Source organism: Eleutherodactylus coqui, chromosome 13, assembly GCF_035609145.1.
Source record: "Eleutherodactylus coqui strain aEleCoq1 chromosome 13, aEleCoq1.hap1, whole genome shotgun sequence".
Taxonomy (NCBI): domain Eukaryota; kingdom Metazoa; phylum Chordata; class Amphibia; order Anura; family Eleutherodactylidae; genus Eleutherodactylus; species Eleutherodactylus coqui.
This window is the reverse complement of record NC_089849.1, coordinates 58,889,278-58,903,628: the sequence shown is the minus strand read 5'-3', so window position 1 is coordinate 58,903,628 and position 14,351 is coordinate 58,889,278. Positions and strand designations below refer to the sequence as shown.

At 43.5% G+C, this 14,351-nt stretch overlaps 1 protein-coding gene across 4 annotated transcripts in view; it reads right to left on the bottom strand.

The window, feature by feature from the left end:
- Window positions 1-814: 814 nt before the first annotated feature.
- Window positions 815-14,351, bottom strand: part of PHF20 (PHD finger protein 20) — a 76,976-nt gene continuing 63,439 nt past the window's right edge. For 3 of the 4 annotated variants that reach the window (XM_066586627.1, XM_066586629.1, XM_066586630.1), the window contains 3 exons: window positions 12,335-12,728; window positions 6,598-6,778; window positions 815-5,272 (listed from right to left, as the gene is read on the bottom strand). In XM_066586627.1, the coding sequence (XP_066442724.1) occupies window positions 5,133-5,272; window positions 6,598-6,778; window positions 12,335-12,728 (715 nt within the window). In that variant the 3' untranslated portion in view covers window positions 815-5,132. The remainder of the gene's footprint in view (window positions 5,273-6,597; window positions 6,779-12,334; window positions 12,729-14,351) is intronic. The other variant, XM_066586628.1, reaches the window with a different exon arrangement.

Here is a 14,351-nt window from a genome sequence, read left to right as displayed (position 1 = left end):
AGACGAGAGAGGTCCACAGGGACAGGCCTATCAGGGCCGGATTCCGCATGTGGAATCTGGCTCTACTGTGTGCAGGTGGCCTAAGAGACCAGTCTCAGACTACTGGTGTGTGCACACTAATTGGAACAGCTGCTTTATGAACTGTACGGCTGACAATGACTCAATTACTCTGGACTAAGACACATTAAGGGAGTATCTCCTTAAAGGGACTATTGCTAACAGTGTACTTGGTGGCCGCCAAGTTGCGGACTTCCTCAGCGGTTTAAGTTACTATAGTGATATTTTTTATTTCTATAACCTTTTTAATGTGTGAGATTTGCTTGCAAATAGAACAGTAGCCTGTATTAGCATTGTTATTGATGAATTTGGGCTAAGGAGGTACGAGGAGCAGGTAGTCAATTTTTAATTAGTCCTACTATGTGTTTGTTTTGCTGATATTAACAATTCCGTCCTTTCTATCCTCAAGAAAACCATTTTGTTTCCACGTCGCCCTATTCCTCATCATATCCTAAACGAATCTGGTGGCCTTGCCAGCGACCCATTACACCACATCAGCTTGACAAAGGGCTTGTATGTTATAGTCTGAAACAGTGCTGTTGACTTCTATCATGGTGTATTGTGAAACTGTATAGAAATAAAATCACCAATTGCATTAAAAAAACTTCTGCCCTTCCAATGAAGAATCTGTAAATCCTGGTAATATACCATCGATCTATAATGAGAATAATCCTTGAAGTGTTTGCAGCTTCGTCGTAATTAGAATAGGACCATCCTACCATTCATTCCAGTGTAATAATGTCCCGTCACGCACAAGTACAGTTAAATATATTTGTTTTTTATTTTAGGAAGAACAATTTCATAAAGGAAAAAAACTCCCCTGCAAAGACTAAACTTTATGCAGCTTGGAAACAAAAGACATGTAAAGTGGGCTTGTCAGGTTGACCCATCTGCCCCATCAGAGAAACCTTATTAATAGTGCCGCAGAAACATTACATTTAAAGGGGTTTTCTGGGACAGGTCTTGAAGATCTATGCTTAGCAGAGGTCATCCATATCAGATTAGCGAAAGGCTGATTCCCAGCGCTCCTTTCGATCGGCTGTTGGAAGGGGCTGCAGTGCTGCGGCCTCTTCATTGTATGCCAGGCACATTGCATAGCAGCTGTATCTAGTATTACTAGTCAATCCCATTCACATGAATGGGACTGAACTGCAGAAAGGCCAAGTGATTGATAAATGTGATGTTACAGGCTAAGGCTGGATTCAGACAGCGTCTCTCTCTGCAGTGGTGGGAGGCTGGAAGAGCCAGGAGCAGTGCACTGAACTCCTGCCCCCTCTGCACTATTTGCAATGAGGAGAGGCGGGCCCCACCCCGTCCTTCCTCCTTTCATTGCAAATAGTGCAGGGGGGGGCGGAAAGGAGGCAGAGAGGGGGCAGGAGCTCAGTTCCTGCTCCTGGCTCTTACATCCTCCCCCCCCTGCAGACAAGGACACCGTATATCGGCTCAGCGTGAAAACAGAGCCGATATACGCTCGTCTGAATCCATCCTAATGAAGAGGCACAAGTGCTGCAATCTCTGTAGCCCATGACCTTGCTAAACCCATCTTATCAATATGTGAGCCACAGAAAACCCATTCAAATCCCCTTTCCTAGGCTCTTCTGAGTGCTAGTGAGTATGGAAGGATGTCTCATTTTCCCCACACAGTGAATAACAGTTTCCTCTGTAGGACCTATATAGGAGAAATTGTTAATCCATGTGTCCACAGAAAATATCACTCTCTGGACACAGAAGTGCAGCGAAACTTATTATAGATCCTAGACTATACGTTCTATAATATGTACTCTTAAATGTTCGGATAGGGCAGCAGAATTGGCCCAACAAGTTCACTTTACTTTGTGGTTTTGCCTTGTACCACTAAATTTTATAACAAAGCACTGCATGAGAAGTATGACTAAATCCCCTCATTGTAAAAGGGAAAAAAAAACAAAAACATACAAATCTTCATTGAAAATATTTTAGTCTGTTAGAGTTACACAAATTATTTGCATGTTACCAAAACAAATAGAAGGGTACCTTGCCCAACCAAATGGCATTATTCTGTTAATGACAGTTTGGGTATAAATAAAAGAACCAAAACGCCTATGAACAGAAAGAAGAAAAAAAAAATGCATGATACCAAATGCTTGGCATCCAACTTTGATTACTAGAGATTTAATATGTGGCCTACAAAGGGTTCTCCAGAACTGGAAGTACCAAAACACAAATGTATACTCTGTTGCAATATAGTCCTGGAGCAAAGATGTTCAGGCCTGTGCTGTATAGAGGCATGTATGTCCATACAACACAGTAGCAGGGATCTTCGAGAACCCCTTTCTTAAACCAGCACTCACTTTACTCCAATGGGACATCTCTTTTCACCATATGTCAGTCTGGGCTTCAGTAACAACTGTTGCTTGGAGATATTCTATGAGTGAAAGACATTCATCTTTACCAATTCCAGGTCTGATTAAATGTTACACGAATATTGTAACAATGTTATACGCCTAATAAAGCTAAAAGAACGGGAATTTTATCAGGTTTAACTTTGTGAGTTTTATGGATAAGCATTACTGTTAAACGTTGTCTAATCAAGTCTCCAGCAGCATCGTCCAAGATGCATGATCCAATGGGGGCCTCTCAAAATACCTACTACAAAGAAAGATACAAAAGGGTAACAATCGTTCCTCTTCCTTACAAAGCCGTTTCTTTTTCACTGCCACGCAGCCTCAACCATCAAATCATACAGATCTTACAAAAATTAATACAAATCGAAAACAAGATCAACTTAGACCTGTCCACAGCCCATCTTTCATCAAGCCGCGACAGGGTAAATAAATATACATACATATTTACAAGAACCGGAAAAAAAAAAAAAAAGTTTGAAAAAAAGAAAAAGAAGCTGTAATAATCTGTAGACTATGGAAATTTGCAAATTGTCCTTTTGGGATGTCATACATACAAGCGTTTACAACTAAGGGAGCGGTCATATGGCTGCATTTTCAGTCCGTTTTACTTATTTTGGAAGATTTGGAGTGGATGCCATCAAAAGCGATTCATCTGATAGACACATTTTTGGCAAAAAAACCAAAAAACGGATGCAATGCAGACCAAAACTACGGCTATATGAATGCTCCATAAAGTACAAAAAAAAAATGTAACTGAATTACAAGTCTCCAAGGGTACGTTCAATTCACATGTTGCAGCAATTGTGTTAACGAAGCAGGAAATCTTCCCAGAATTGCTTTTCAAAGAATACTGTTTTTTTTCCCTCTTCTACTAGGCCATACAAAATTGTGTGATGCGGGATTCACTATGCTGTTCCATCTGCATTGCAATAGAATACTACCGCAATGTTGCGTTTGAACGTACCCCAAGGCTTCTTTTCAAGCAGAGCACGTACTCTCATTAACTATGAACCCTATAACAATTCTTCAGTTGAAACCAGTTAAAATCACTGGCTCACCTTACATCCCGTAGAGCCAATATGGAACGTCATGTTATATACAAACATTCATTCGAATATATTGATTTGTTTCCCTCACTGTGTAGGTCCAGCTTTACCATAACTTATTAGACTTTAATTATACAAAAAGCATAATGCAGAACATTTACTAAGTTTGCCGTAAGTCATGCCCTAGTAAGAATAACCGTGCTCATGTACCACTACTGCAAGTACAACAAGCAAAATATTTGGAACATAATGCCTACTAAACATTGCAGCAATAAAATACAGTTGAAAGAAGAACGTTTTTCCACTGCGATAATTGAGAAAGAAGCCAGGACAATATTCTCGGTGATTAAATACTGCTCTAGGAGTTGACCACAATAACATGTGAGCTGTAAAACAATAGATTTAAAGGGCTTCTCTGGGCACAAGGCAACTTTCTCACAAAAATCGATGCAAGCCTGTTTAATTAAAACAGGGGTAACTTTTACCTGTCCTCGCTGGATGACCCAGCGCTGCAGCCGCGCAGTCCTCCCGGTTTTTGTTGCAGAAGGGCACCACCTGACCACTGCAGCCAATCAGACGTCACAGCGGTCTGTAGCAGGTTTTCCTGGGACCCATGGTACCAGGAGGACAGCCCCTGACTGTTACGGCCTGTGATTGGCTGCAGAGGACAGGTGGTGCTGTTCCGCAAGTAAAGCCGGGAGAACGGCGGGGCTGCAGTGCTGATCGCCCCAATAGAGTACTGGTAAGTAACCCTGCTTTTATTGTTTTAATAGGCCTGGATAGATTTTTAGAAACGTTGCTTTGTTCCCAGACAACCGCTTAGAGAAAAAAAAAAAGAGGTAATTCCCATATTGTAAAGTGATGGTACAGTGTTAGACATACCATCACTTTATGATCCAAGCTCTTGAAAACGAAAGGGCTGCAGTGCCAATTTCACATTGCATCGCTCTCCTGCACAGTGGCGGCCTGGCCAGGTAGAACAAGGTTACAAGGGAAAGCATAGCCAAGGCCCCTTCATTCTCAGAATCCGTCGAGATCCCACCAGTCAAAGTGATAGCTTAGCCTAGTGATACACCACCACTTTGTAACATGAAAATCCCCTTTAAAAGCAAAAAAAAAAACAACAAAAAAAAAAAACTAAACCTAAATTAGGCTTTTGTTTTTTTCAACACTCTTCTTTTAGTGCAATTTTTAAGTTCAGTATGAAAGAAAAAACAAATTCTACTTAAGTTGATGTCTTAAACCCATATTCTTCCTGCATAGAGCATGAAGTTAATTTTGCTGTATATACCCAATAGCAGTTTAAGGAGAGAAAAAAAGTAAAACACAAAATACGGCGGGCAAAAAGCATCAGGTGAAAGCAAACAATTTTGCAACTAACAGTTCCAGACAACCAAGAGAAATATGAACAAAATGAAAAAAAAGAATACAAGCCTTGTTACTACATTCAGGTAATAATCTATCCTGTTATCAAACAGTATGAGCAGCTTGCTCCCTTTATACTAAGAACAAGCTATATCCTCCATCATCCCAGCAGTCTGTCCACGTTACATGCAGCCTGCATGCTACTCTCAAGGCTCTGCAGTGCTGGAGGCCTTGCTTCTCTGTTTCATAGAGACGGGTTCCATCATCAGCTCCAGTCTCTTCATGTTGAGCAAAGAGCTATTTGCTCTACTTTGCCGAGGTCCATTAGAAGTTGTTTGATACGGTGCTTTAGTTGTGGAAGCCTTGCAAGTGGTTCTGGTGGTTCAAGCTCACCAGTGTAGTCCAAAAAACTTTCTAAAACTGCAAAACAAAAAAGTAAAGTGAACATTAAAACTAATATATAAGAAGCCTTTAACTCGGGTAACAAAAAAAAAAAAATTAAAAGAGAAAGCATTGGAAATGAAGAGTATAATCTAAAGAAATCTCGCAGTTTACAAGCCAGAGATATTTCAGGAATCACACAAATCAATGGCAGAGAATCAGCCGCCTGTATTCTGTCAGACGGGTAAGCAGAATGGAACGGCTTACGTAACCCACAAATTTTGCTGAGGACAGGACGGCAGGGAATGTTGAATCCCCACTTGTGCCCTCCTGTACAATTAGTATGAATACCTTCCCTGCAGCAGTAACATTATAATAAGACTAAGAAAAGTCCAGTATATTCTAGGGCTTTTTACATAGGCAGATTGTGAATAAATAGTCATCTGCCCATGTGAAGGTGCCGATCAACCAACAAAACAGCAAACGGTCGTTCGTTGAGTTGCATCTTTTATGCGGTACAAACACTCACCGTGTAAATGGGGAGTGTTCTGCAGGCCGATTAATCTATACGAGGGACATATAAATGATCATACATCCCCCATACTTGGCAAAGGCTAGTTAAAAAAAAGACTGCCAATTATAGATGAGCGAGTATACTCGCTAAAGGCAATTGCTCGAGCGAGCATTGCCTTTAGCGAGTATCTCCACCGCTTGAGACTGCAGGTTCGGGTGCCGGTGGCGGGCACGGAGCTGCGGGGGAGAGCGGGGGCGGAACGGAGGGGAGATCTCCCTCCTCCCCCGACAGCTGCTACTCACCGCTCCCCCGCGCTGGCACCCGAACCTGCAGTCTCGAGCGGGGGAGATACTCGCTAAAGGCAATGCTCGCTCGAGCAATTGCCTTTAGCGAGTATACTCACTCATCTCTACTGCCAATCTCATCAGTCGGCGCTCGTCACCAAACTTGTATCAGACCCATTTAAAAAGGACCTTAACCCCTTTCCAATCCACTGTCTGACGTCTTCCTACATTCTGATTGAAGCTTGTACAGCTCCAATGTCAGAAGACGTCTGACAGGGTATTCTTACCGTCTATTGCCAGCCACTCAGCTGTCGGAGCCTCTCTGGCACACACACACTGGCTTTAGCCAGCAGATGGCACCATTGCATAACAGCAAAAAGACAAAGCCTTTTAGGAAACTCTGAATCCAAAATTGGGCTGGAAAGGGTTAAATCTCTAGCACTGCTCTCCAAAAAAAAGTTTTCTTTATCTCCTCACATTAAGGTTATTCTCCCTGTTAAGGACCATTGGATGTAGACAATAAGTAAGATGAACAGTTTCCATCCCATTACTTCTAAAATACTCACCATCAAGTTCCTTCTCTATAAAATCCATTCTATGAGTGACCTCGTCCTGCAGAGACTCCAGATGGGTTAGAAGGTTTAGTTGCCACTGTAGCTGTGAACTGACCGTAGCATCTCCGTTGTCTGCCGGCTGAGGGTGGAGCGATTCCTGAGGTGGATTCCTCTTTGATAAACACTCTCTTACCTAAAAGACCAAAAGTGAATAATGATGGAACAAATTACAAGTGCATTCTAGATTTATAAGACATTGATATCCCAGCGACAACCATTTAAAGGTGAACTTACCTCCGGTCCAGGTGCAAAATTCTGACCAGAGGGGAACCTAATATATTATTACCTGCCACTGGTCTTCCACGCTGTAGTCCCTCTAATTCACCAATTTTGGGCTTTATTTTCAGTTGTCCAAGATGGCTGCCGCAATCTTTTGGCTATCTAATCCAGACAGTGCATTGGTAGTGTTAGACTCCCGATCTGGTAAACCTACTGACTGATTGACCAGATCAGCGCTGGCCAATCAGAGAGTAGTGCACCGTGTGGAATAAATAGTTGGAATATTGTGGTGGCCCTCCTGATCGAGTGAAAACAGGGTCCGGATCAGCTGATGGGGGAACCGCAGCACAGAAGACTAATGGCAGGTAATATAACATACAAATAAAAAACAGATCTGCCTCTGATAACTGGACAAGACCAGAGGGCCACTATAAAAGGGGTTGTCTGGTTACTGAACAACATTTCCCCGATAGCTATAACTGTTACATTAAAAAAAACCAAAAGAAAAAAAGACACGCCCTCTACTAGTCCCTCCTCTACCGCCGCGATAAAGCGCTGAAGCCCCACCGTGGTCCCAGTGTTTGTTGTTGCAAACGTCACCAGAAGTCAGGTGACCACTGCAACCAACCAGAGGCTGCAACGTCACTTTTTTGAACTCCTGGCATCAAGGCACATAGGATGTGAGTGCTGATGCCAGAAGATCGGGTGGTAACATCTGATAATATCTGCCACAACAAACACAGGGATCACAGCGGGGCTGCAGAGCTGATCGCAGCGGCAGAGGACTGGCAAATGGAGCCTTTTTTGTTTTTAACGCAGCCACAGCTATACGGGGAATGCTATCCAGTAACCACACTACCCCTTTAAGGCTACAATGCCAATCAAAATAGCGTAGGGGCATTAAAGTATCTTATATTGGTCTAATTAAAGTCTGTAATAGTTTGTGTGGCTGACAGGTTTAGGTTTGATATTCTGCAAAGGCAGAGACTTCAAGAGTTATGGCATAACAGCAATAAACTAAACTGGATGCTTATGCCGCCCCCACATATGTTCACAAAACGCTGTGATTTTGGGCAACGTTTGTAATGCATTGTACAGCATGCGCGGTCTGCTCTATGTTACAGCATTTTATAATGTACCCCATCATTGTGATGGGTGAGGAGATACAAAAATAGAGTGGATAGCACTCATAGCGGAATTAGAAACTCCATGTTCAAGTGCTAGTCTGCAACCCATTGAAATCAATGGAGGTGTTGTACCACGATTAGCGCAGCATTAGAAGCCCCGTGTTAATTGCAGTAAAAATCAGAGTGTGTGAGAGCGGCCTTACAAGCCCTGCCGTGATCCCACCATACAGAAGCCGTAGACGTATCACCACAGAAGGATAGCGTTATAAATTTTGACATGGTCTCCTTACAGGGGTTGTCTCGCGAAAGCAAGTGGGGTTAAGTACTTCTGTATGGCCATATTAATGCACTTTGTAATATACATCGTGCATTAAATAAGAGCCATACAGAAGTTATACACTTACCTGCTCCGTTGCTGGCATCCCCGTCTAATTTCGGTGTCTTCTTGCTTTTTTAGACGCTTGCGCAGATGGGTCTTTTCCCTTCGGCTCCGTTCGGCAGCAGCGGCGGTTTGGCTCCGCCCCCTTGTAGGCGTCATTGCGTAGCTCCGCCCCCGTCACACGCGCCGATTCCAGCCTCCTGATTGGCTGGAATCAGCACATGTGATGGGGTGGAGCTACGCTATGACACGTACAAGGGGGCGGAGCCAAAACGCCGATGCTGCCGAGCCGAAGGGAGAAGACCCATCTGCGCAAGTGCGTCTAAAAAAGCAAGACGACACCGAAATTAGACGGCACCATGGCAACGGGGACGCCAGCAACAGAGCAGGTAAGTGAATAACTTCTGTATGGCTCATAATTAATGCACGATGTATATTACAAAGTGCATTAATATGGCCATACAGAAGTGTATAACCCCACTTGCTTTCGCGAGACAACCCCTTTAAGGGTGAATGCCCATGGACGAATTTGTACTGAGGATCCCGCAGCCATTAGGTTCTATCGAACCTAATAGCGTTCTGCCTGCCAACGCTCACATTCGGAATTCTACAGCAGATTTCCGCAGCGGGAAATAAATCGTGGCATGTTCTATTTGCTGCGGATTTACACAGCGGGAGGTCTCCAATAATATAACATCCGCGATCACCAGCAGGCACTTTTTGAACCCTTAGTGTTCTCTAATGATAGATATCCCCTCTGAGTCTAATTCATCATGGATTCTCAGCTATTGTACATTTTAGTGCATTTTGAACAAAGCGAACATTTTAAAAAAGGGTCAGAGAAGGTTTGAACAATAATTCTTTCACTTATTTGTTTTATGCTGGCATAAAAATCATTGGGACAGTCTATAAGACGATCATTTAGTCGCTTGCAAACCATTCCCCGACTCCCGACAGACCGACAATGAACTGAGTGAGCCGTGATGGAAAAAAAAAACGCGGAAAATTGTAAACGATCTGCGAGTGTAAACTGACATCAATTGAAAGTAAACAGCTTGTTGGCTTGTTTCAACCATTAATTGCTCTGTATAAAAGGATGCTGACTCACACAAGCACTAGGCAAACAAAGCAATCACCATCTCAGGCAGGAGAGAGATAGATGAACTAATTAACATTACTGAAGTGTCATGCCTGCTGATAGTCTGCGCTGCGACGAGGCCTCATGAACACGCAAAAAGTACCAACCCCGTATAAACTGCTCCAAGGAAAATCCATCATCGGTATCTAGACATACTAAATACTGACAGGCCCTGACAACGAGCATTAACGGGTATGGGATATCTACATACATGGACACTTCAGAGCGAAAGCAACTCAAAACTAGTGAGAATATATACACATACATAGGAGATCATCATAGTAAATTCTAACATGAGAAGCCACACAGGTCAATATTCTTAATAACGTGTGTATTATAAGCTACCCGCTACTAGATCTAAGCTGCTGCAGAACCTCATTTATGGATATAAAAGTTACCCTTATCTGTCTCATAATAAAGGTCATCAGTAACTGCATTTTTATGTTCTGCAGCAGCTGCAGCCAACACACTGTTTAAACCGCACAGCTGCTGAAGACCAATATCTTAAAGGGCTTGCACCAATAAGTTATCCCCCATCCATAGGATACCTTGTTAACCTGTTTAGGACCAGCCACTGTAAATATACAGCGCCTGGTCCAGGACTTAAAGCCCAGCCATATGTAAAATTACGGCGGAGATTTAAGCTTCTTTCCTCTGCGATCAATCAGAGTTTGCAGAGGCAAGGACGGACTGTCGGCTGTTAGTAACAGCTGATAACCCGCAGGAGAAGGCAGGGGTGGTTTTAATCCCGCCTTCTTTTTTCCAGACTCACAGTGCTCAATGAGCACCGTGTACTGAAAAGTGAAAGCAGAAGTGTAACTTCCACTACGAAAAGTTCCACACCACCTCCACACCATTCGCAAACTGATTGGTTGTTTGGGTTGGCTGATTCACGGTGATTGGTTATTTGGGTTGGCTCGAGCAGAGGTGGTGTGGAATGTAAATATATGCCCGGGGTCACGTGACCGCCAGTATTCCCTGCTACAGCAGAGCTACAGGGTCCCAAAAGACCCTGACCAGCTCTGCCAGTGACTAATGTCACTACAGGAGAGGTTTTTCCCTGTAACTGGGGCTCTTATGGATGCCCAAGCTACAGTGGGAAAATGTTTAAAAAAAAACCAAACAAACATGTGAATGTCCCCCAGACGTCTTCTAGGGCATCATGGGGGACCATAGATAGTATAAAACATAATAATTACATAAATAGGTAAAACAAAATTCCAGAATAAAACATTATATATATAGAAAATAACCCGAAAGTCGAAGTCAACCAAAACAGTCGCCGTAGGCACCCTGTAAACCAAAGCCATACATATTATATATCAAAACGTCCGAAACAAAATGAGGAACCCATTACCATAGTGTTAGTGTACATATACTGATTTTTTTAAAAACTGAAAAGGTAAAAAAAATAAATTTTATTTTGTTTTTTACCCCCCAACAAAACTAAAAGGGGAAAAAAAAGTGAAAAAGATATTTAAAAAATAGCCCTATATGTCACAGGGGGGAAAAAAACACAGCAAAAATAATTTTGGTATCTGAAGGAGAAAAAAAAAAAAACATTATGGCAGTAAAACTACCACATGGGTAAAATCCCTAAAGTGTCTTGTCCTTAAGGTACAAGACTGCCTGGTCCTGAAGGGGTTAATTTGGTGGGTATGTCACCACCCATCAAGAACAGAGAGCCCTCTCCCGATCTGCCTGTCACATGATTGTGCAAATACAAGAGATTGCCTGCAAAGTCTGCATTTCCGTAGGATCTGTGCACACAATCCAAAGATGTGAAAAGTTTCCTCCAAGTGGGTGCCACAAATCCTTCAAGACAATGATCCTGCTCATCAGGCAGCAATCAGTTAGGGGTTTCTTCATGACCACTTTGAAGTGGTTCCTCCTGCTCTCTATTTACCAAAGTTTGCACCTAGTAATTTTGGGCTTCCCCCCCCCCCCAATAATGAAGGGCACTGTCCGTGTCGCCCGTTTTCTAGTCGTGCTTCTCTTACATCAGCAATTTTCCAGTACGCAAATTAACCCCTGAAGGGTTTGCAGCGGCCACGCAATGAATGCGTTGACATTGTGAAAAAGGTGTATGTCAAGAGGGATGAGTGACAATTAGAGATGAGCGAACGTACTCGGTAAGGCCGATTTCACAATCGAGCACTGCGATTTTCGAGTCCTTCACTACTCGGGTGAAAAGTACTCGGGGTCGCCGGGGGGCGGGGGGAGGCGTGGCGGAGCCGGGGGTAGTAGCAGGGAACAGGGGGGAGCCCTCTCTCTCTCCCCCTCTCCCCCCCACTCCCCTCTGCAACCCCCTGCTCACCCACAGCGCCCCCGAGTACTTTTCACCCGAGTAGTGAAGTACTCGAAAATCGCGGTGCTCGATTGCGAAATCGGCCTTACCGAGTACGTTCGCTCATCTCTAGTGACAATACTTCAGCTTTCTGAAATCAATAAAATTTTTTTAAAAGGAGAAAAAAAAATAAATTAGGAGACCTTAGAACTTGAGATTTTTGATAGGGATATGGGCAGTGGATGCAGCATGATTTTTTTCTGTTAAAATGGCAGACACCTCGGCAAAAATCGGACAGATCCCATTACAATGAGTCAAAACTTGTCTGTAGGGCGCTGCTGGTTTCACAACATAAATGTGAACATAGCACTAAATGGTACATTTCATGGGATTGACATACGTTTAAAGGGGTTGTGCAAAGATGGGTATACCCAAATTTATATGCCCCCTTTAAGACGCTTCATTTCGGTAGAACGAATGAAAGAAAGACCGAAACCTGCAAGTTTGAGTGAGAATACTTCCAATTTATAAAAACTTACCTTACAATAATTATGCTTTGATTCGCTCTCTACCTTTAGCAACTCTCTGTCTAGTTCCCAGCCAAGTCTTTCCGCAATGGAGTCTTCCCTGTTCTGCCGTATTCGGTCTACTCCGCCATCCAATGATGAACTGCGAGTTTCTACAACCAGTCTCTGCTCTACTGCAGGATAATAGGTCCGAGGTTTTTGGTAACAGTGTTCACTGGTGATATAAGATTCCTCCACAGAAGGAATTGGGGAAGGCTTATCCACTGCACCATTGTAAGTCCTGTAGTTTGTGGAATCGTCTTTCCAGGAGTTCTCCTCCACAGTTCGTCTGATGTAACATCTGTCGTTCAATGTATGTTGCTTCCATGGCTGGCCCCAAAACCGCAGATCTGGATGCTCCTTGCTTCTGTTGAAATCAAACATGAATTAAATGGTCTGCATCTCAATGTATTATGCAAAATTACACCCAAAACCTCCCCTAAAGTCATCTGTCCGGGAATGAAATGCTGTTTAACTGTTTTTATGTCTTAAGGGGAAAGCAGCGTAGGCAACCAAAGTGTCAGCTCCCCCAGATGTCACTCAGGTATGATAAAGTATAAAGTCAGGAACTGCCTTGCTATAAAACAATAAGTCACACAGCCGTATGAGAGTTGTACTTAAGAAACTTTGGTGCAACTCACATCAGACAGCATGTGGCCGCCCTTCCTTGTGCTGTCCAATCGCCATGGACAATGGACATTGCATGTCCTTTTCTCATTCATGAAAAAACAGACAATAGGACATGTAGCGATTTTTTTTTATTTTTAAAAACACAAGGTCGTGTGAAAAATCATGTGAACAGCCTCATAGGCTATTAGGAGTCTGTGTGCTGTCAATGGATTATGCAAAGAGAAGAGCCCCAAAACACGGTTGTGTGAATTCGCCCCAATATAGCACCAATCCATGATAGGCAGTTAGAGGTCTTTTTCTCAGTGGACTTCAACTCTCACACCGACAATAATCATCAGAAATGAATGAGGCCGAGCTATGGTGCCAGGCATGCCTGCACACATGAAAAAGCATGGACTAAGTGCTGGGGCAAACCCCATAGAGTCACTGACAACCTTCAATGTTTGATCAGAGGTAGTTCAACCACTCAGGCTTGTATGGATAATAAAAATGGACAGACTAAACTATGATGATCACTCGATTTCAAATCATTAGGATTGTCGCAGAAATTTCTGCAACAAATCTGTCTTGTGTGCTTATAAAGGCCCATTTAGACGCTCAAAAGATGTCGCTCAAGCAACTTTTGAGCGATAATCGTTGTGCCATTTGCAGCCCAAGATGATCACTCAAGATGAGCGATCACCTTGCGCTGCCAGCGAAGGATGCAGAAGACAAGCGGGGTGTCCCCGCTTGTCTTCTGCACCCAGTTGTTCCCCGCTTGTCTTCTGCACCCAGTTGTTCCCCGCTCCGAGCGCCCGGCTGTTCTACAGCCAAGCGCTCAGAGCGGAGGATGCAGAAGACAAGCGGGGTGTCCCAGCTTGCCTTCTTCATCCAGCTGTTTTCTGCACAGGGCGCCCGGCTGTTATACAGTCAAGTGCTCAGAACGGAGGATGCAGGAGACAAGCAGGGTGTCCCCGCTTGTCTTCTGCATCCAGCTGTTCTCTGCATGGAGCACTCGGCTGTTATACAGCCAGGCGCTCCGTGCCGGGTATGGAGAACAGAGCTGGACTGCTCTGTTCTTCATACCCAGCTGTCATCAAGGAGCTGGATACAGCTGAAACAATAGTATCAGCTGTATCCCACTGGGAATCCCTGATAAGACTCATTGTCTTTCAGCACGTTGAAAGACAACGATGAGCGACGGCTTAACGAAAACTGCACGATGTAAGTGCAGTTACACACAATGATTATCGCTAAAAAGATGGCTTTTGAGTGAATTTTGAGCGATAATCTAAATGGGCCTTAAGATAGTGATTTAGCTAATATTTCTCTGAGGTCTCTGTAATACAGCAGGAAGTATAATTGTACTTGCTACTTTAAA